Source organism: Panthera onca, chromosome A1 (assembly GCF_046562875.1).
Source record: "Panthera onca isolate mPanOnc1 chromosome A1, mPanOnc1 haplotype 2, whole genome shotgun sequence".
In the NCBI taxonomy this organism is placed as follows: Eukaryota; Metazoa; Chordata; class Mammalia; order Carnivora; family Felidae; genus Panthera; species Panthera onca.
The window spans coordinates 125,218,791-125,242,761 of record NC_138339.1 but is presented as its reverse complement, the minus strand read 5'-3'; the positions used below and the strand labels follow the sequence as shown (position 1 = coordinate 125,242,761).

The window sequence follows — 23,971 nt, the reverse complement described above, 5'->3', positions numbered from 1 at the left end:
GATTCCACCCCATTCTCTGGACACATGCCCCTTGGATACTCATCTCCAGTGTAAAATCCTTTGCAAGAACTTTTCCTTAAATATTTTCCTCAGAAAAGGATTTCAAGCTTGGATACTATGAATGGACTAAGACAATCCAAGAAACATTTACTGAGCATCTCTGAGGATGCAGAGGAGAACAAGATGTGGTTGCTACCATCTGGAAACTTACAGTTGAATGAAGGAGGTAAGATGGGCTCAGAACTAATTACAATTAAAAGCAGAACAAGGTGAGTGTTATCCAGGAACACAGAAGAGAAAGGAATTAATTCCAGATGTATGGTCCATAATAAAATCAGCTAACAGTGAATGAGCACCTACTGGGTCCCAGGTATGACACCAGACATTTTACACACCCTATCCCATTTAATCCCCACAATCACCCTGTGGAATATGCTCTATTACTACACTCACTCTCTATGTGAGTAAACAGATGGAGAAGCAAAGTATCTCACCCAAGGTCACCAACTAGTTTGTAAATACTAGCAATGAGATTTGGACCCTACTGGCCAACACCAAAGCTCACGTTATTTTCAGTACAGTAGACTACATCTCCTGCAGTAAAGTTCTTCCTGGTAGAAATAGAATGGGAACTGGTTTGGAATTCACCCAGATGAAGACGGAAGGGGAGAATAGTCCAAGCAGAGGGTCAGTGAGAGAGAAGGCCTAGAGGTAGAATAGATCCGCAGTCACGGTGCAGCTAAATCTGTGGGCAGAAGTCAAGCCTGCAGCACAAAGGAAGTGGTGCATGGTCGGTGAGTTAGGGAACTAGGTATCAAGAGACTTGGGGTCTAGTTTTGCAATGGCCACTGACTGCATGACCCCCAGCAGATCCTATTCCCTCTCTGGGCCTCAGTTTCCTCATCAGTAAAAGTTTCAATCCCCCATTAGATGTTCCCCAAAGGCCTGCTCTGGCGTAAATGCTCAATGATGCTCCCAAGAAGCCAGGTGGGACAGTGGTTAAGACCAGGTGACTGGGAGACCCCAACTCTGCAGTGACCAGCTGAGTGAACTCAGACAAGCTAATTAATTCCTCCAAGTTAATCTTCCTCATCTGTAATGTGGGGGCTATAGCAATGCCTGCTTCATAGGTTGTAGTGAAGGCTGAGAGAAGTACAGAGAATAAGGCACTTAGCAGAGTGCGTAGGAAACTCTAAACATCAAGTTAATGGAGGCAGATTTGTCACCATCATCATCACCACTGTTATTTCTTTCTCAAAGGGTCCAGACACCAAAGGTAGTAGTCATGGGCCAGAAGGCCCTTTTCTAATTATTTAAAAGGACAAAAAATAAGATCCTTTTTTTTCCACTGAAGAAGAAAAAAATATCTCACCAAACCACAACTCCCTCCCACAACCGCCTCATGCATGAGGCTCCTGTTTCACCAAAGGCCCATGCCATACCTTCTCCTCTGAAGAAACGGTCAGCTTGTCACTGGATATCAAGCTGCACACCTGGTCCAGACTGAGGCTAAGAAATTCTTCCCCCAGCATCACCTCTGGAAAGTGCTGCTCTGTTCCAAAAAAAAAAACAAAAAACAAAAAACAAAAAAACAAAACACACACACCACACACACAAAAAAAACAAAAAAAAAAAACAGAAGTTCAGAAAACAAAGTTACAACACTCTTCCTGCCCTTCCATGAACCACGGCCATGGCAATCTGTGAAATTCAGAGTGGAGTCCTGGGGACTCTGGGGGTGGGCATGAGGAATAAGGACACACAAAAAAAGACAGTACATCCTGGCTGAAGGGAAACTAGCCTCTTAATGTGGCAGCAAAGACATCCCTCTGTATGATCCTCCCTCCCAAACATTGCCATAGATGAAAATGGGGCAGAGAGACGTTAGGTTATATTTTCTTCCATGCTCCATGAGATTAATAATGGCGTTGCAGAAAAGCTTCACTGGGACCTGCCTACTTAATTGAGCTCATTTGCCCTCAAGGCGCAAGCTGGCAGATTTGCACACTGTGCCCCCTGCAGCTCAGCCAAACAAAAGTGGGTCAGAACTGCTGTGTGGCTGGAAGTCTCTGGAGGTTCTGGTACGAAGTCAACATTTCAAGGCTGTTAGAAGGCATCATCCTTCATGTCCCAAGTCAAGCCTACCACAGTCTCTGATTCACAAGGAGGCCTGACTCAGCATCTGTCCTGACATGTCGCCCCCCACCACCAGGAGGAACAGTCTGTGACAGGTGGGCCAGTGGAGACCATTAAGATAGAGGAGAATTTGGGAACAGCTAGAATAAGACAAAACACACAGGCCAGATGTCCATGCAGGGAAAATGCCAAGGACAATTCCTACCCTGAGATTTGCCCAGGCCACCATCCTGCTATTAGAGAGACAGTAAAATGTCAGCATAAGAGTGTGCACTTCAGAAGGAAGGAACCTAGATTTGAATTCTGACTTTTCCATTTGCAAACTGTGTTCCTGAGCCAACAGCATCACCATCCTAGGTCTCACTATCCCTCTGTAGAATGGGGACACGACAGCTTGTTTTGCCTCCCTCCTGTGCTGTGATGGGAAAGGAAGTGTCAAAGTATTTTTGCAAGCTCTGCCAAGGTAAAGTGGCCCATGAGCTGACAATTCCTGGTGCAGCAGGTTCTGGAATTGGGCCCTTTGGCAATTGCCCCAGGCTGGCCTCCATTCTCAGTCCTCTAGGGGTTCTACCCCATTGCCCCAAGGAGTATCTGCACTCCCTGCCCTCTGGGCTCCAGGCCTCCCCTCTTCTTTCTCTGCTGGCCTCTCTCTAGCCTTGTAGCTTCTTGGATAAATCTATATGGCCATACCTCCCTGTTCCCATAGAGGGCTACCCACCCTTGGTTTGGCTAGCCCCTCTAGTGAGGTTCAGAGTCCCTCCATCCCTGGGAAGCAACCCTGCTGCAGCCATATAATGAAAAGGAAATCAGAGCATGCTAAGCTCTGTTCTTACATTCATCACCTTCTCAAAAGCAAACAAAGAAGGGGCACCTGAGTGGTGCAGTCAGTTAAGCATCCAACTCTTGATTTCAGCTCACGTCACAGTCTCAAGGTTCGTGGATTTGAGCCCTGCATGGGGCTCCATGCTGACAGTGCAGAGCCTTCTTGGGACTCTCTCTTTCTCTCTCTTTCTCCCTCTCTCTCTCCCCTTCCTGAGCACTCTCTGTCAAAATAAATAAACTTAAAAAAAATGTTTTTAAGCCAAACAAGGAAGATTTACATCATTTCTTACAAAAATCATTTTAAACTTTAAGTTGAAATACTTTCGGACCCAAAGAATTCCCACATACCCTTCATCCAGAGCCTCCAAATGTCCATATTTTACTCTCAGACATCCAGTTATAAACCATCTTGTCTATCTTTCACTGGACAAAGGGGCTCCCCACTTGTTCCCTACCAGCCTAATGTATCACTGAGCCTATAGTTAAAGCTCGTCCATCATGAAGCTCAGGAATGTTTGGACATGACAAAATAAATTTAAAAGGCAGATCCTTTACGAAGAGAAGCAAATGCCATAAAGTGAGAAGAATCTTGTCTTCCTTCTCCATATGTCAACAGGAAACAGCCTTTAGTTAAAGCTTAGATTTTAGGTTAGACATTCAAAAGACTTCCCTAACTGTGGGAATATTTAAGACTACATGGCACTATTTTTAAAGCATTCGTTCCTCAAGATTTTTAAATAAAAGCAAGTGAACAATCTCCTTTGGATGGTGGGAATTAGTTCTTGGCCTTGAGGCCTGAGAAAGCAACAGGATTCTCCCTACAGGCCCTTTCTGATCCAAGAAGTCTTTGGACCAGAGACCTCCATCTGTTGGCTACAGCAAGAAATAGTGGAGAGAAAAAGCAGTCACCACACTAAAATAAAATGCAGGACATCTAGACTCTGTGGACCAGCCAAGGCTGAGCTCAGCAGGAGAGTTCAGGCAAACCAGCACCACGTCCCTGTGGCCCAGAGCCACACACAGCCTTTCTACCTTTATCTTTGGCTGACCAAAACCCTGACATTTGGAGGAGAGAAAAGAAGAAAGAGAACAGGAGGAGGTAAGAAGTTAAAATCTGGGGTGTGAAAAGTACTTCCTCGTAGCTCATAAAGCCAAAAGTAGATGGGCCTGCATTTTGAAAAGGAAGAAGATGAAGTGCAGCGATGTGTATTCTAGGTGGCTTGGTGAACAATGCAGAAATTCTCAAAGATCAATCAAGGCAGCAAACAGCCCCCACACTTCCCATCTGTCACCCTCTGGGGCACTGCAGAATTTGAATCTAGGTCCCTTCATTCTGAAGTGGGCTGCTGCTTGGCCCATCTGGAACCTCCCACTGAAATCCCTCCAGAAATCCTCCCACCAGAAGCAGCAGCTGGTAGGGAGTGGGCAGCTGGTAGGGAGAGGGTAGCAGCTTCCCCACCCAAGGCTGGGACCCTGGGACCCAGGAGACTTGCAGGGCATGAGCAGGAAAACACAGAGAAAGGAAGCAAAGAGGGAAACTTCTTCCCTTCCCCTTCTGTCTAAGGAGATAGGGTTGAGTCCCCAGAGCCTGGGGATCAAACCCCCCCCCCCTTTCTGTTAGCAACACACAAGAAACCATAAGATAGAACAGCAGGAACAGGGTGTTCTGTCCAACTTGACTTCCTGGGAGACAGAAGCTCCCAGCAGACTTTGTATTCAAATCAGCCTTCTCCCCAGCTGCTTCCCAGAAAGAAACACCTCTGCTCCCAGAAGGTACCTCCTATGAGAATCTTCTACCTTTAACACTTGTTTGTTTGTGGATTCTTTGTTTGCTTTGCCTTGCTGTATTAAAGGAGAACATAGTCAAGAATCTTGGCTAAGAATGAAAAGGCCTGGGTATAAGTCCTAACTCCACCTCTTATTATCACTTCTTTCTAGGCTTTTGCTTCATCATCCATTAAATGGGACTATAATAGCTGACTTACGTCTCAAGGTTGTTTTGAAGCTAGGAGACGATAATATGGTTATTAATATGGTTAATAATTCTTAACCATCCATTTTGAGCTGAAGGATGAACATTATATCAGCCCACATTTCTACTTCACAAAGTCCAGTTCTGTGGGCAGCTCTGCTCTCCAACAGAGAAGCTTTTCCTCCATTATCAGAGACATCCCTTGGGACTGCAGGTCCTGTCTGTGAACCGCCAAAGGCCTTAGAGACCCACTTTAATTCCATCAAGTTCAACAAACTTTCTATTGATATGTTATTCAATTTCTTTAAGCCTACAGTTTTCTCATCTTTTAAATGGGGCTAATAATACTACCTATCTCACAAAGGTATATGGGCATTAAATAAGCAAATATAGGTAACTCACAATGACTGAAATCCTTGCAAGTGCTCCATAGCTGTTAATGTATAATGTGCCAGATGCAGTGTTTCTTCAGAAATGAAGAAAGCGGGGGCGCCTGGGTGGCTCAGTCGGTTAAGCGTCCGACTTCGGCTCAGGTCATGATCTCACCGTCCGTGAGTTCGAGCCCCACATCAGGCTCTGTGCTGACAGCTCAGGGCCTGGAGCCTGCTTCAGATTCTGTGTCTCCCTCTCTCTCTGACCCTCCCCCATTCATGCTTTGTCTCTCTCTGTCTCAAAAATAAACATTAAAAAAAAAATTTTTTTTAAAAATGAAGAAAGCGGAGCCGATGCCTACAAGGAGCCTACTGGCTTCTAAGAGGGGTAAGACAAGACATCAGTAACTCCAACCCCAAGTCCATATGGCCATGACTGGGAGAAGCACTCGAAATACAAATAACAGCATGGAAGCAGGAAAATTCAGACCATGTGTAGACAACAGCAATAGCTCAGGCTAGCTAGAGCCGAGGCTAAATCTTCACTCATCTAACACATGTTTACAGAACAAGTACAAAGTATGAAAAACTGTGCCAGACTCCAGGAGATGCAGTAGAGAGGCAGTCAGGCTAGAGCTTGGGGGACAGGTGGGGTATGCAGGGAGTGTGGGCTAGCCCCTTGAAGGTGAACTCTCCAATAATCAACTCTAACTCTTCTAGTCTTTTTGCTTATGCTTCCTTAAAGAGAAATGGAAACAGAGAGGGGGAAAAAAAAGTTCTTTTGGTTAACATTCCTAATTAACCAGCCTTTACCATAAGTGACAAACACTGTAAGTTGCAACTTTGATTTAATGAAACACAGTATGCCTGTTCCTGTATATTTGGATGAGAAATTATGGAAAAGTGAAGGGACACCAGAGAATTTCTTTTTTTTTTTTTTTTTAATTTTTTTTTAACGTTTATTTATTTTTGAGACAGAGAGAGACAGAGCATGAACAGGGGAGGGGCAGAGAGAGAGGGAGACACAGAATCTGAAACAGGCTCCAGGCTCTGAGCCATCAGCCCAGAGCCCGACACGGGGCTCGAACTCGCGGACCGCAAGATCGTTACCTGAGCTGAAGTCGGCCGCTTAACCGACTGAGCCACCCAGGCGCCCCGACACCAGAGAATTTCAACTCCTTTCCCCACCAAGCAACACACACATATCTTCCCAAAGCTGAAAGCATGAGAAAAGACTTGCTCTGGGCACAAAGTTGGATCTTTTCAAGGAAGCAGGAGAAAGCTGAGGGCATTTCCTAATAGTAGCTAACATTGTGCTAGGCATTTTACATATATTGTGGCACTTACTTCTCCCAAAAGCCCTGCCAAAGTATCAATATTCACATTTTACAAATAAAGAGATAGAAACTCAAGAAGTTATTTAGTCATGTGCTTACGATCACGCAGCAGTAAGTGGTAGAGCCAGGTTTTGAAACTAAGGCTGTATGATTACAACAGCAAACATTCTTCATCCCCACGATCGTAATAATTTGTCCTAAGCAGGCTGCTGTAGTAACATTCAATATTGACGTTGGAGCACCCTAAGAATCTGTCTTAGGGTTACTACCGCAGAGAGACAAAGAGAATATGAATCTAAAGACCTTTCTTTAAAAACAACCTTAGAAGAGGCGTGTTCTGAACATTCTGGCATCATTCCTGGATTCAAACCTCAGACCTAACCCTTGAATTGAGATTCTTCCCTAATCTGCCTACCCACCACCAGGCTAGATGAAGTGAGAGTCTTCTGTGTTTCCAAAGCCCCCAAAATAGAAAATAAAAATTATCATACCCCTAATAGACCCGTTGTATCGTCTGAGGTCTTTCTTTCATACTGGGACTGTGCATCCCATGAGGGCAGGCTCTACCTTGTTTGAGTTTGCCTTGTTTGAAACTGAATTCTCAGTGTCAAGCACATCTGCATATATTGTGCTTCCCTACCCATTCTTCAGGATCGACTGCCTAGGGCTTGCGCAACCTCCCAAGTTAATTCCAAACCCATTCCAACCTTTTGATGGGATGAAATAAACCTTTAATCAGGTTCATCTAAACTACAAGCCCAGAACAAATGGAACTGAAAATCCATCTACGACTTCTCTGACCTGCAGAGATGAAATGAACCCCATTATTCCAGGCCCAGCAGCCCCAGGGAACAGGCATGAGTAACTCTGACCTGAACCACTGGTCATACCCTCCCATCCCCACCCCCCGAGAAAAGACTGGTTGACACAGGTGAACACACAAACAGGATCAAAACATTTTATCAGGGTAAAACAACAAAACAGAACTGCTTTACATCTCTCTCTCCCCTACTGCCCTATTTTTTGGAGGGCAGAAGTAAGCTTTCCTGAATCAGGATTTGGCTTTCAAGGCCCACAGTTTTAGCAAAGTACAAAAATTTAAAGCATTCCTTTCTTTAATTTTTGTAATTCTTTACTGTGGAATAGCTCAGAATGCCACTTCTGTTTTAAATAACAGAATTGATAACTGAGCAAGGAAATGTAATTTGGATTATCAAATTCTTGCTTTAATAAAAATTCCTTAAATAGTGAAAAAAGAAAGAGATCTACCTTGACCATCTCCCACAAGGATCATGACCACCAGTCCTCAGACTCTAAATATCACTACTTCTCCCCTCCTTTCCCCATTGACTTCATTCTAGATACATGTGTTATCTCTCCCCCTTTCTAATATGCATGTGCACACACACACACACACACACACACACACACCAAGAAGCTACATGAAAAATGCCCATTTATCAGTGTTATTGATTCAACATCAGAATTCCCTGTTACCCAGAGCATAGAAGGATAGGGAGAGTTTCCTAAAAGAAACTTGTTCTCCAAAATGAGACACCTAGCAACAAAAACCACCTGCATCTTACACTACTGCTTCATTTGCCCCACTCAAGTTAGCACAGAAAATTGGGGAGGCAGGAGTGAGACAAGCATGATGGGCAGCGAGGCTGGACTGGGTGGATGTGAAAATAACTTGGGCTCAGAGCACATGCTCCCGCATCAGACAGCCTCACTATGAATCCTGGCACTGTCACTTATGATGTGATCTTGGCCAAGATCACTAAACCTTTCTGGAGTGTCAGCTTCTTCATGTATAAATTGGAAAAATGGAAACTACCTCTCGTGGCCACGTGGCCAAAATGAAGTCATGCCTGGGAAACATGTAGCACCATGCCTGGCACCTAACAAATGTTCAGCAAAATGGTAAAACCTCCTACGGTTACCGTTACCATCATTGTCATCATTTCATGATGCCAAGTTGGAGGCAGCAATTCCAAAGACAACCCTCGCTGAGTCAGAGGTTCATGTTTTTTAAGTGATTTGTCAATTTTTTTTTTTTTGGTTGCCCTTAATTTAGTCACTTTGTTCCATGATCTCAAGTGACTCAGTCAAAAGAAGGCTATTTCTCTCCATGAACACGTGAAATCTGATGGCTTTTCCATCCCATGGCTGAAGGACTATAGCTCAGCTTTGGCAGACTGATGTAAACAACATGTCCAAGGAATTTTAATTGGCATTTCATTAATGGGGTCCCATTAACATCCCTCCCAACCAGCTCTGCTGATGGCCCAGTACATGGCTGCCCAATTATCAAGCAACAGAGTCCCAATAAACCAGGGCCCTGGCCGATGAGGTTAAAGATTAAGCAGCCCTGGAAACAATAATGATGGCTAAGAAACAGGCTGCACCAAACACCAGGGTCCCTTTCTCAGCTGCTAGCTACCCATCAGCTGGGGGCAAGGGTCAAAGCAGTCAGCTTCTAAATTGGGGGACAACCCTCCCCCACCCCAGAATCAAATATCACAGCAAAAATATGGGGACATAACCTGGAGGGGGAAAGTGGACCTGGAGGAACCAGGGGGGACTGCCACAGCAGGAAGAGACAGGGCCATTCCAAACAGGAAGCCAATCAGGCAGCTGGGGGGAGAGAGGTGATCCCCCTCTCAGAGCTATACTGTATCTGCCTCTTGGTGCCTTCACCAGAGGGCTCAAGACTTATCAGAGGCAAGAGCTCCCCTTAAAAATACTTTCATTTTTTGGAGAGCAATTGGGCAATATCTATCAATTTTTTTAACGCACACTCTCTTTGAGCTACTTTATGCACTTAGATGATACTCTATAGGGACAACCTCACTATTGCTTACACACTAACAGTTGTACTCCAAAATAGCAGGTATAAGAATCCTCACTCAAGCATTGTATATGAAAGAAAAAACAGGTAACATTAATATCCACCAGTTGAGGATTGGTTAAATAAGTTGTAGTCCATCCATATGATGCAGCAGAGAAAAGCAACAAGATGTAGCCATGCACAAGGGTCCGGAAAGAATTCCAAGATTTTGTATAAGTCAAGAAAAAGTACAATGAGTACAGAACACATCTATTTAGGTATGTTAGAAAGCAATATCTATATATCTATATATCTATATATCTATATATCTATATATATATAGATATATAGATATATATATATATATATATATTTCATACAATTACCCAAGATCGTTCCCTTCAGAGTCAGAGATCAGTGCCCTTCACAGACAGGGCATGAGATAAATGGACTTTGTGTTTTGTAACTTTGTGTACTGATTGAATTTTTTTATGAATATAAATTGAATTTTATTGAATAAATTCATTTCAATAATAATGGTATAGCAATGTTCCTGCTAACATGAAAGGGTGTTTGGAATATACTACAAAGGGGTTTTTTAAACTGGAAAACATACATATGCAATGAAAAAGATGGAGAAAGCTCTATGTCAAGGTGCTGACTGTGGTCCTCTCTGGGTAGAATTGTGGTGCTTTGCCTGCTCTTACTGCCTATCTGATTTTCCTTTAATGATCAGGGGTGGTTTTCTACTAAGACAGCAGTAACAAGAGCAATAACAACAGCAAAAGAAAGTTTGTGTTGGAGAAAAGAAAAGAATAGAATTCAGAGGTAAAACTGGGGGTCATGAACAAGTGCAGGCAGAGGCCAGCTAGCCAGAGACTAGGGAGGGCATGGAAAGCAGGACATACCTGCCTGTGTATCTGGATAAAGAGAAACCAAAATCAGAAGCTCTGGAAGTGGTCCTCTCTCCCAAGTAGCAGCCATGGTGCTGATCTGAGGAGACTCATCTCTCCACCAGGACCCAGATGAGAGGCCCTGTTACTATAGATCACGAGATGGGTGGGGAGGCTCTGAAGTACAGCCCCTGTGGCGGTGCCTACTTCTGCAGGAGGCTCTCCTCCCTGTCCTCCCATGCCCAAAGCCATCCTGGAAAAGAGCAGGATGTACTACCCCTATCACGTAAAGGGAAAAAAGGCCTAGGGTCACTCAGCTCCAAGTGATGGCTGGTCTGATCCCTAGTTTTGAACTGGATGGTCTCCTTGTAGTTTCTTGGTTTAAAACACCTCCTAATGAAAGGCATGGGGTAGGCAAGCCTGTGACCACAAGGGCTGATACTGCCTGCCCCTTGTATGTGACCCTGGTTGGTGCCCACTTACAGTGGGATGGGGACAAGACATCAGCTTTGTCTCAAGAGGCATGAGAATGCCAGGTTCCATCTAAAATCAGGGGGTACAAGAACAAAGAAACAAAGCACACTCACATCAGTGGGTAGGTATGAGGGATTAAGTGTGGATCATCATTTCACACACGCTTCTCAAAACACTTCACAATCTTACCTTCATATTTCTTCTAAAATCTTTCTGTTGAGGTCTTATCAACCTCTGCATTACCATGGCTTCCCTGCTGTGCATGGCTGAGGCCTACAGAAAAACTACGAGCAAGAGATGGTCACAGGCTCCACACAAGGCTCCACAGGGAGGAAACTCTCAGCCTCAAGTGACACTAACAGTGACAGGAAAAGTAGGAGGACTCACATGTGCAATGAGGGGGCAGCCTAACAGCGAAGAGAAGATGTCCACATCTCACTTCTCCACCCAAAGATGACTAAACACCCTGAGTCTAGCAGAGAAGCTGGTCATCTGTCTACATGGTCTGGTTGTTGGGATGCTGTGACTACATGGCACAGTCTTCCAGGCTCACATTTCCAATGAAAAACATCAACTCTAGGTACCAACACTCATCAGTTACCAATCCACAGGCCCACCTATGTCCAAATGGAGCCTGGAGCCAAGGAATGTAGTAGTTATAAACACTGGCTCTTGAGTCAATGCTATGGGGTTTGAACCCTGCCTCTGTCTCTACCAGCTGTGTGACACCAACTAATTTCTTCACTTCTCTGTGCCTTAGTTTCCTTAGCTATTTCATGCATTAAATGAGATGATGTGCATAAAATACTTAGCATAGGGTGTGACCCAAAGTGGCAGCTCAATAAATGCCAACTAAAAATAATTCAACAGGACATCTATATACACATCTGTGTGCACAAACACCCACAACGCTGACAGAAGCCAATCACCATGACAGCATCAGGATGAAGGAGTATCAAGACAACACTGTGTTCCAACAGCATACTCCCCATCCTCCCACAAGTATCTGTCACCATCAGACAGTGAAAGGACCACTGGGGGAGACACAATTTGTGAATGTGGGGGAAAGAACCAAGGAACTTGTCAAAGTTGAGGGTTAAATACACAACCCAAACTTCAGAAAATTGTTGTCAGCCAACTACAAAACACAAAACTACACATACTTGCAAATGTTGTGCAGAAGGAGAAGGCTAGGGAGGGGAGACAAGGAAGAAAAAGAGAATTGCTGGCATGTAAGCACTCTCCCTTTGCCCCTATACCAGCAGATGTTCACAAGTTGACCTGGGCCTTGGCCAAGCTCTTGGCTCCTGGTGAAGCAAAGCCTGAGCACAACCCTCTTCGAAGGCCGGGCTGGGAACCCTCTCTAGGCAGAGAAAGGGCTCCTTGAGAAAAAAGAAGAAAGAAAGTGAAAGATAGAAAGCAAAAAGAGGGCACAGGAGTGGGAGCAAAGAAATAGGAGACTCAAGGTTCAGAGTCAGGAAGAATCAGCAGAATTCAGAACTGGGACCACTGGGGAATGTCCTTCATAAGAATCATCATCTTACCAACTGTGTCTGAAACAGACTTCAGAGAGAAATGAGAATCGATGTAGGCTCCTAGAGTCTGAGAGGTTGATAAAAGAACACAAGGATTCCAAGAAATAGAGCACATGCGTACTGCCTTGTGGACTGAATGACTAACACAGCACAGGGAGCTGGCAGGTGGACAGGCAACAGGCCCTTGGCTCATTTCCAGACACGGGATGAATAGGAGACACAAAGACAGATGGTATTTGTTTGGGCAGGGGGAAGAATGAGACACTTTAGTGCAAGGGAAAGAGGGAGCCATGAGTGAATCTATTGATTAAAATGACTAGACCCATTGCTTGGGCCACCCATGATCCTTCTTTGTCCTCGAGTCAAAATAAATATCAGTGAAGATTTCTTTCCAGCTAAACATGGTGGACTGAACATTCATGTCGATCTCTGTTCCCTCCCAAAACCCCACTAAAATAAGAGCATGACAAGCTCTGGCAGAGAAACGGAATGCAATCAGCCCATTATCTGATGTGGAATCAGCCCATTATCTGATGTTCAATTCATTCATTCATTCATTCATTCATTCATTTAAATGTTTACTTATTTTTGAGAGAGACAGAGCACGAGAGGGGGAGGGGCAGAGAGAGAAGGAGACACAGAATCTGAAGCAGGTTCCAAGCTCTGAGCTGTCAATTCAAAGCCCGATGCAGGGCTCAAACTCACGAACCCCGAGATCATGACCCGAGACGAAGTTGGACGCTCAGCCGACTGAGCCACCCAGGTGCCCCTGATGTTCAATTCTTACAAAAATCTGTCTTACAAGGATTGGTGGTAGGAATTTTTTTTTCATGAGAGCAGAGACTTGTTTAGTTTTCTACTACTTCTCCAGCACGTAAAATATGTCCAACATAGGCATTCAAGCATCGGTGAACAAATATACTCCCCAACAAAGTAATGCAACATAATGTCACAGTCTATGCCTAGTACCGACTTTACTACACTTAATTCCATATTAACTAGCACTTCTTAGATATTTTCTAACATCTGTGAGATTACAAGGTGAATAAAATTCAGGCCTGGGGCGCCTGGGTGGCTCAGTCAGTTGAGTGTCTACCTTAGGCTCAGGTCATGATCTCACGGTTTGTGGGTTTGAGTCCCACATCAGGCTCTATGACAGCTCACAGCCTGGAACCTGCTTTGGATTCTCTATCTCCCTCTCTCTCTGCCCTTCCCCTGCTCACTCTCTCTTTCTCTCTTTCTTTCAAAAATAAACATTAAAAAAATTTTTTTAATAAAAAAATAATTCAGGCCTGAAAAAAGCAATTATTAACTGCCTTTCTGATTATAAAAACCTAATTATAATTGGTAACTCAACTTGGTTGTAGAAATGGTACTGGGAGAGCAAGAAAGAGCGTGTATACATGAGGGAAAGTCCATGAAACCTCAGTCTTGTACTTCTGTGAAAAGTCAACAGATAATATCTCAAACTAATAAATCCAAAATAGTGACACATTTTATTTAGATAAATGGAGGTAATGAGTAGATGTTGTTCCTTTTAGCAGAATCAGAACCTGCCCTTTAATTCTGTCAGAATTGAAGGTTGAGTGGACATAGAGAATGGACCTGGTGTGGGAAAGCAGAGCAGGGGACTCTGGCTTATCATTACAGGCTCTGCAGTAGTATTTGGCTTCTAGAACCATACTCATAGAACACTTTGATCAAGACAGAAATTTTCAGGGCGCCTGGGTAGCTCAGCTGGTTAAGCGTCTGACTCTTGACTTTGGCTCAGGTCATGATCTCAAGATTTGTGAGTCTGAGCCCCACATCGGGCTCCGTGCTGACAGTGCAAAACTTGCTTGAGATTCTCCTTCTCTCCCTCTCTCTCTGCCCTCCCCTGCTCATGCTCTCTCTCTCAAAATGAATAAAACTTAAAAAAAAAAAAAAGGGAAATTTTCTTAAACAACAACAAAAAAGACTGATTTCAAGACCTAACTCAAATGATTCCTCCTTCCACAAAGTCTCAGATCTTCTTCCTATTCTCTTGTGAAAATAACTGTCTGGCAATTAATCCTATTCCACTTGGTGATTGGTGGAACTCTCACTGTTAAGGATCCCTCCACCTGTCTTGTGTCCCCGACTACATCACAACTGCTTCCCAGCACAGCGCTCTTCTCACCGTCTCTGAGGAGCAGGTTATTAAACCCACAAGCTCGGGACAGGTGCAGCACCCCAGCTCCCCGTTACCTGCATATGCGTTGGCCTGCTGCAAAAGGTCAGTGCAGGTGTGCACATCGGCAAATGCGCGGATGCCCAAGCAATTGGTGGGATGCAACTGAGACTGCAGGAAGTCACAGCAGTTCTGCCGAACATCCATGAGCTGCAGCAAGCTGGCTGCTGGGAGCAGCACCTGGAGGAGAAGGTGACATTCTGAGACACTAGACACTTCTGGCAGGGCATCATCTCACTAAAGCACCATCCCAATCATACCACTCCCATGCTCGCGAGGTCTTGCATGGCTCTCCCCTGCCTGTCCAACTAAGTCCAAACTTCCTTCAGGGCAGCCTCAGCCCCATTTCCCACTACTCTCCGCTTGGTAGATCCTCAGCATCAGCAGATGCTCTGTATCCCTACATTCCACACCAGTGCCTCCCAATCACGAATATATGAAATCTCTGGGGATCTTATTAAAGCTCCAATTCAATAGGTCTAGGGTGGGGCCTGAGAGCCTGCATTTCTAATGAACATCCAGGTGATGCGTGCAGCTACTGGAACCACCATATGGACTGAATGTTTGTGCCCTCCTCCCCCAGATTTGTAATGTGAAAGCCTAACCCCAACAGGGCTGTATTTGGAGACCGGGGCCCATGAATAAGTGATAATGGTTAAATGAAACCATAAAGATGGGGCCCTTACAAGAAGACAGAGAGACACCACAGCTCTCACTCTCTCTATAGTGTGAGGACACAGGAAGAAAGCGACCTTATGAAAAGCCAGGAAGAGTCTCATCAGCAACCCAATCAGCTGGAAATCTGACCCTGGACTTGTAATTTCCAAAACTAGGAGAAAGCAAATTTCTGTTGTTTAAGCCACCCATTGTGTGCTATTCTGTTATGGCAGCCCAAGCAGACCAAGATAGATTGGTTCTCCTACTTGGCTACATACTGAATCACTTGGAGAATTTTTTAAATACTGATGCCTATGTCTCACCCCCAAAGATTTTAACTTAATAGGTATGAGATGTGACCTGGCCAGTGAGATGTTTCTAAAGCTCCCCAAGCATTTTAACATACAACCAAGTTTCAGAAAGCACTTCTCTACAGCTTTAAACATATCATTTTCACTCAGAAAGGCACTGACTAAATTGTTAACTAGTGCGTTCGCTACTTAAGCATCTGTATGCCAGGTACTGGTCTAGGTTCTGGGGTTTAGTGGTAAGCACAGTAAACCAGATCCCTGTTCTTAAGGAGCTTGCAATATACTGGAACAAAAGAGTGACCCTCAAACCCCTTGAGATTCAGGCAATCACACCATATTCTGCCATCCAAAAGAAAAATGGCAAACATCTTTAGGTACATTCTCAGAGAAAGAAGAGAGGCATTTCCTTTTAAAAGGTCACAGAACACATGAGTATTTATGCTGTATCCTGGAAGACAGAAATAGTTCCTGCTCAGGTGTGTGTGCATGTGTTTTTCCTAAAAGCCAGAGAAGACTGGCTTCAGCAGGCCAGAGGGGTGCCAATCCCAGTCTAGTTTCCCTAGGACTTGCCCACAGCTGCCAAAGCCTGCCCTGTGGATCAAATACCCAGAAGAGATGGCACAGTCCTATTAGACCCCAGCTCTGCTCCCCTCCACCCCCACTCTCAGGGAAAAGGTACCCAGTCTGAGAATGACTTTCCAGAAAAGAAACTTGAAAAAAACAATCACACAGCATTATAGTTTCATTGAGGCTGCTTAGCTCGGGGTCCCCAGCATCCATTTCACCCCCAAACAACACCCATGCGTCCCAAGCCTTTGCTCTTAGCTGCTCCCCTGACTCTTAGGGAGAGTGTCTGGGCCAGACTCCAGCTGTTCTCATCCACAAGAGCTTGCCCAGGAAGACTTAGGCTACAGATGTATTTGTTTTGTTTTTCTGATTTAGGGCACTACAAAAGTCTTTTTTTTTTTTTTTTTTTTTTTTTTTTACAAGATTTAAATTCTAGACCCTGACCTTCTCCCCAAACATGTCTGAACACTCCATGCAATAAGGCCAAAAAGCCTGTCCCCCTGCCCATTCTTGGGCCTTGTCCCACTACGAGGGTAAACAGCTAAGTTTGCTTAGAAATGAAGCATTTCCCAGGACACAGGACTTTCATTGCTAAAACTGAGGCAGCCTTTCCTCATCCCTGCTATAGGCAGAAACCACCAATGTCATCCTCCACCACCAATGCTCCTACTAGTGAGCTAAGAGCCTACTCTCCACAAGGCAAGCTCTTCCTCTTTATGAGCTTAACTTCTTCCCTCACACAGCTGAGTTCCAGAAAGTTCTAGAAAGCATGCTCCTCTCCCTTCTTTCTTCCACTATGCTATGTCCCCAACGGTAAATTAACATCATGTCCTTAGTAATTTTTGAACCACTGATTCATTCCAGAGAAGGAAAAAGGTAAATTCACCCACTCTTGGGAGTTGTAGATTATAATGTAGCTCCAAATGTGACCATCTGAGCTCCATCCCCACTAAGCAGCCACCTAGTGGGTAGCCCCACTAAGCACCCATAAACTGGGAACCTCAATTAACCTGTGAGCTTGCTCAGTCCAGCCAAACAGATTCTAGGACCAGATTAGTCTTTGCCTGCTAGTTAAGTAGAAAACCATTAACCATTCTTGCTGAATACATAGCAGGAAAGGCAAGCTGTGTTTCAAATCCCCAAATGACCTCTGTGATACCCCCTTGACCCAGCACTAGCTACAATCTACAGTTAGGGCCATAGATCGACAGGTCATTCTGGTTTGCTGAGACTTTGCCTATTTTAGCACTGAAAGTCCTATGTCCCAGGAGACCCCTCAGTCCTTAGCATGCTGGGACAGCTGATCATACTAGGAACCAAGAACTTCTAATCAGTTATCCTAAGAACCCCTGCTGGAGAGGAATAATCAAACACTGTCCAGAACATACTGTACTCAGTGGTGGGGCAGGCCCCAAAAGGGTCAGGCTAAGAAGAGGCAAGAAAGGGACAGCAGCCTTTTAAGCCCCACAGAGGAGGATTTCTGAGAGTCTGGTCTGCCCCCAAATTGCACTGCCAGTCAAACCAAGATGACAGCATGAGAGAGACACACACCTCCTTCCCCCTTGCCCTCTTTTTTTACCATAAAGGCAGTGGCACGGTGTGCTGCTTAAATTCTCAAGCTTATGACAACCAGCCAAAGAAATTAAAATAATAAATACTCCCTGAACATAATCCTTAGGTTATACTTTCAGTTTTTAAAACCTCCCTGGATACAGCTAGCTCCCTACATAGCTTTTCCCTACTGTTCACAAAACACACTTAGCAGGCAAAAATTCTAAGGCTTTCCACCTCTCTATACACCACCCCCCCATCCTGTTTGGATCCACTCCTGCCCAAAAGCATTCCCAAGATGACTTCCCAAAGTGAACGGGGGCTTGTGGTTTCTCTAATTGCTCCTTCCCTCTCTTTGATCTTACACTGTGATTAGCTATGAGTCAAAAGGCCTTTTCTTCCACCACTTGCTTCATATAGGAAGGCGTGAAGAAAAGTAAAGGAAGTCAGAACACTGAGGGCAAGGTTTGGAGACCAGAAGATAAATCACTGCTCAAACTCTGAGTCTCAAGGATAAACTGGGGCACCATCCATGGGGATTCTGGGGGCTGCACATGATGGGAACAGACAAAAATCCCCAAAGGCTGTGAAAGAAAAGAGAGCAAAACATCCCTAAGGTGGCTATCCTCATTTCCCTCTCCCACATCAACAAGGGCTTTCTGAGGATTTCCTCTTCTCTTATCTTGTGTGCAAGGCAATTCCCTGACTCCCTTGAGGGGCAGCAGTAACAGGTTGTGAACAAGAGACCAAGCTCGGATTCTTGGCTTGGTGGAATCACAAGGGCAGCACTGCTTGGCTCCTGGAAGGAGGAGGCTGAGCATGTAGAAGCTGCTGGCTGGAACCACCACAGGGATGTAAGATGACTCCAGGTCAAAAAGCTTTTGGTTTGCTTCTTGTCACCCCAGTGTTAAAGGTTCTGGGAAAACGGGCCCTCGGATGACCCTCAGTAGAGTTTACAGGTTTCCTCCTAGCTTGCAAATGGCCTCCCCTCCATTTTTCACAAGCAGGCCCCGTTTTGTTTTTTCTCTCCCTTGGATAACATGAAAACACAGCAGAGGATATCCCGTCACTGAGTTTGTTTCCTCTAACAAAAACAAAAGGAAATGCCCTGCCTCAGAAAGCACCTACTCCTGGAATTTCAGGGCGGCAGGGCCATGCACAGAGGGAGGGGGAGCAGAAACCAGAGGGGCCAGGTGACAGGCCTAGGCCCCAGCCACACAGTGGGTCTGTCTCTGCCAACACCAAACAAGAGGACTGGCATAGAAACGTGGTTAGGAGTGCCTGGGTGGCTCAGTTGGTTAAGCGTCCAACTTCGGCTCAGGTCACGGTCTCATAGTTCATGAGTTCAAGCTCCATCCACATCAGGCTCTCTGCTGTGAGACAGAGCTGGCTTTGGATCCTCTGTCCCTGCCCTCTTTCAGCCCCTTACCCACTCATACTCTCTCTCAAGAATAAATTTAGAAACACTGTTAAATAAAAATGTGTTGAAAAAAAAGAAAGTGGGGGAGGGAAAGAGAGAGAGAATGAGAGAAGGAGGGAGGGAGGACGGGAAGGAGAGGGAAAGCGGTATGTAGATGAGCAGAAGCACTAGCAAAATGGCACTGTGATTAAAAGTGTCACTTGGAATTTTGACTTCTCAACTTACCAGCCATGTGACTAAGGCAAATTACTGAACCTATCTGTGCTCTGCCTCCTCAACAGTAAAGTAAAGATGATAATGGCACTGCCTTCGAGGCTTGTTGTGAGAATCCAATGCAGTAATACACTTAAAGCAGTCAACAGAGAGCCTGGTGCATAGGGAGTGCTCAGTTAAACTGCTTTTTATTACTATTAAAATTAGGAGCGGAAGTCAAGATTCTGATCATTCATTTAACAAGCAACTCAAATTCCCCATGTCAACAGAGCACAGTGAGATGGAGAGAGCTGGGTTCAAATCTTAACGCTACCGCTTATTCAACCACTTGGATCATTAGCTTCTTCCACTGTGAAAGAGGGATCATACTAGAATACTTGCATTTGGTGGTGATGTAATTAAGTGAAATAATGCATGTGAAGTGACTGCCACATGCTTGGCTTTCAATGAGTATTAGTAAGTGTCAGCTATGATGGCTGTTACCTCCACCAGGGAAAGGCAATTCAGTCTCTCCAGTGTCTGTGTGCCTGGGAAGTGGTTAAGAGTGGAGCGCTGGGAGCCATTTAACCAAGCCCCAGACTCTGATCCTTGTTTCCCAGGCTTTCAGGGGAGCCCCAGGGCCTCCAGGCTCACCTCCTCAGTGCACCAAATCCTCAACAAAGGTTGTCTTCACAGCTTGTGAGCAACTGCCTCAGCAGATATGTCACAGCATGAAGAAGCAGCCATGTTTTGATCTAAACTTTCTCTTCTCAACCTTTTTTGTTTTGTTTTCCTGGAGGTCACCCCAATCAAACCACATTGTAAAGTGAGGAGGAAAAACGTAAACAGAGTTAGTATATCCCATGGATTCCAAGCAACACGCAGTTCCCTAAAGGTTCCACACTGTGCCTTCCACTGGAGCCCCTGCACGTGCCCCACTCCTCACCACACACACACAAATGAACACAGCAGGCCCCTTTAGGGGCTCATGTACCAATGGGGACACAGGCATGCAGGCAGAGGAGGAAGGCATGACCACCCAGTACTCCTTCAAGATGGGGCCCACACAACACCTCCTCAGTGATGCTGCCCCCATGACCATCCCCACCCTCCACACTGCTGAGTACCTATTTGCCTAGCCATGCATCTCTACTCTCAGACCATGTGCTCCTCAGTGACAGGGTCTCTGTGCTCATAGCGCTCACAGAGCCCATACTATCTGCCTGGCACAGGGTAGCAATGTTCTAAGGCTTTATCTATATTAATTCATTTAATCCTCACACTAACTCTATGAAATTAAGTACTGCTATTACACCCATATTACAGATGAAGACACTGAGGTACAGAAAGATTAAGTAAGCTGCCTCGTATCTCACATCTAGAAAATGGTGGAGCCAGGATTTGAAGGCTGACAGTCTGACCACTCAATAAAACGGCTACTATATGAAAACGGATCCTTAAGGCAGGGTGTCAGTGAGGGCGTCAGAGAGGCTCTAGTAGAAGCGAGGGAACACAAATCATGGGTTGACAGAGTAAGTGTCTTCTCTGGCCCGAGCTCACTGAATCCCATGCCCTCACTTTACAGATGGGAAAACAGACACCATGCCGGGGACAGAGCCAGAACAAGCGCACTCACTCTTGATCAGGGGTGAAGCTACAGCTCAGACACAGGCCTCCCTTCAGACTTGACTCCTGCCTCATCTCTACTTCTTTCTCTGAACCTGCACATCTTCGATCTGGCCCCTGCCCTACCCCTATAACGTAGTTTTACAACAAACAGTGGTGAAGCCACTTTCTATAGAGGACTCTGATGAGTTTATCTGCTGCTACCTGCCTTCATATAATGGTGTTTACACACTACCACTGGGTTAGACCAAAGCAACAAAGACAAATACCCGGCCAGGCAATAAGGATCCAGAGTGGAACATCTTCTACTTATCCAAGTTTGTAAATACTTTGGACTTGATGGGGGAGAAAGAAAGTTATTCAACAAATACATGGTAAAAAGGTTAGAAAAAGCTGGTTCCATTCATACAGTCTACAACCTCACCTACAGTGTTGTATTTGTTGGTTTGGTTTTTTTGTTGTTGGGTGCGGTTTTTTGGTGGCGGGAGAGGGTGGTGGGGAAGTGTTTGGTTTTGTCTTAGTAGCTTAAGACAACACAAATTTATTTTCTTACACTTCTGGAAGTCAGAAATCCCAAAAGCATCTCTCTGGATTAAAATAAAGGTGTCAACAGGGCTGCATTCCTTCTGAAGGCTCTAAGGGAAAATATGTTTCTTTGCCTTTCCTGCTTCTAGAGGCTAATCGCATTCCTTGGTTCATGGCCCCCATCTTTAAAGATGGAAACATCAAGTTGAGTTTGTGTTGGGTCATATCTCTCTGATTCTCTGTATTCTACCTCCATATTCCACTTCAAAGAGCCCCTCTGACTCTACTGGACCCACCGGGATAATGCATGGTCATCTCCCCATTGCTTGTCCACTGATCTACAACATTAATTCCATCTGTACAGTGAACTGCTCTTTGACAGTTAGAACCTAACATATTCATAGGCTCCAGGAATCAGGACATGGACATCTTGGGAGAGGGTCATTACTCTGTCTGCTACACTATATGATTAATAGTTACTGATATACCCTAATGCAAGGTTTTTCAAAAAATTATTAACCCACTGTACATTTTTCAGTCGACATCTAGCATTGGTCATTAGAGTTGCAAAAGATATAATTCCTTTCATTTTGTAAATATCAATATTTACATCACTTTTCAAAGTATCCAAGTGAATATAAATGTGATGGTGGTTTGATATCAACCTTTTCATATGTTTTTTCAACACATACACTGTACTCACTTTATATCGAATTATTCTGCACTTACTGTTACTGCCCAAAAGTCATTCAGCTATTTAGTTTCTGTTGCTAGACCTAAGATGTGAGCACTCCCTTGCCAATTTCATTCTGGATGAAAAAGACCAGAAATGAATTGCAAAGGCTGTGTGTTTTATGGGGTATATACCTCAGTTTAAAAGGGGAAGGGGATTAGTCTAGATCACTGTACAACCTGAAAGTCTATCCAGAGGCCAGAGACAAAGGCAGGCTCTACTGAGAGGCAGGCTCCGGAGGCCTGAACGCAGGGTGCCTCAGACCCTCAGCTTGCCTTTACCCTTTACCCTCACAAGTACCCTTCACCATAGCAAGCCTCAGCTTAAATTTTATCTCCCAAAAGAGCCCTTCCCAGATCCCCTCACCCATCTAAACTGCGTCTCCTTGATACTCTCTAATTATATACCACGTTCCGTACCTCAAAGGACTTATCACAATCTGTGCACAGACATTACTTGTGTGCTGATTTGATGAGCATCTGTCTTCACCCCCAGACCACAAACTGCGTGACAGCAGGCAATGGAATCACCCCTGTTATCATCACAACCACGTAGCCCAACGAAGTGCCCAGCATATAAGAGGCACTCAAACATCTGGGTTGAATTGAATGAAAAAATGATTACCAACTCAGCCTTCCAAATACTGTGATCCTGATAAAGGAGGTGGTGTTCTGGAAAAGGGAAATAGGTATTTTGGTCACTGGAGAGGTATCTGCCTCACAACAAAGAAGGTGGAACTGTGCTTTAAGGAAAATAAAAAAGGAAAATCCTTCATATCACATGTACTTTCCAGCATTTTACTGAAATAGTAAGGCCCTTAATGACAAGAAATAGTATGTCCTGTGTCTGTGTTTGGCCCAGGGGTTTGTAGGTTCCAGAATGGGCCACACACCCTCAACCATCTCTCCTAGTGAAGCATGCCGGTGCTGCCTCATGTCCCCAACCATTAAGACGCACACCTTTGGGTGAAGCAGTGTCTTCGCTGGCTCCTCTTTTCAAGGCTCCAGATGGCTGAGGATGAGGGCGGGGCAGCAAAAGGAGGAAAAGGCACACATTTCGCGGCCGCACACCCCTGCTGAGACTCAGGCCTGGTGCTTGGCATCTCCATCTCTGAGCATGAGTGCTCAAAGAAACTCAGGTGACTAATGTTGAAACAGGAAAAATTTTTAACAGCCTCACAATCCACAGTGAAAATCCCTGAGATGAGATGATGACTGGGGAGAAGTGGGGTCACCCTTCACCCAGAGTTTGAACCAACATGAGTTACAGACTTTGCTCTGGTGCCCAAGCTCATTTAGAGGCATGACGGCTTAGTGGTTAAGAGTATGGGTGCCATGATCAGACAGGCATGGGTGTGAGGGTCTTTCACCCAACTAAAGGCCATGTGATGCAGGGCAAGTCACCTAACCTCTTTGGAGCTTTAGCTTCCTCTCCAGCTACCAAATGAGTTGTCGCGAGGGTTCAATGAAATGATGCAATAATAGTGCGTGGTGAGCGATTAGCTGGGGTTGAGTTTACCTGGACGTTCTCTTCGGTCACCTCGATTTCTGCGGTATAGATGTAGTCAATCAGCTTATTCAGCGTCCTCCCATCCACATCCTTGATTTCTATCTTCTTGGCTTTACTCTCAGACATGTCACCTACAATTCAAAACAAAACCAAAACGGACATGAACTTGGTGCTTAACTTTCACATAGCCTCCTGCCCTGTGTTGGCAGCATAAAAGCACTGGGAGGTGGCAGAAGGGATTCAGGCATGGAGGAGGATAAAACAGCTGACCTCAAGGGCACATCAACTTTGGGTCTGTGAT

At 45.0% G+C, this 23,971-nt stretch overlaps 1 protein-coding gene across 5 annotated transcripts in view; it reads right to left on the bottom strand.

Moving 5' to 3' along the window:
- Positions 1-23,971, bottom strand: part of KLHL3 (kelch like family member 3) — a 279,419-nt gene that overhangs the window by 51,999 nt on the left and 203,449 nt on the right. For all 5 annotated transcript variants that reach the window (XM_060636063.3, XM_060636062.3, XM_078450777.2 and 2 more), the window contains 3 exons: positions 23,680-23,801; positions 14,597-14,759; positions 1,443-1,552 (listed from right to left, as the gene is read on the bottom strand). In XM_060636063.3, coding sequence (XP_060492046.1) covers positions 1,443-1,552; positions 14,597-14,759; positions 23,680-23,801 — 395 coding nt within the window. The remainder of the gene's footprint in view (positions 1-1,442; positions 1,553-14,596; positions 14,760-23,679; positions 23,802-23,971) is intronic.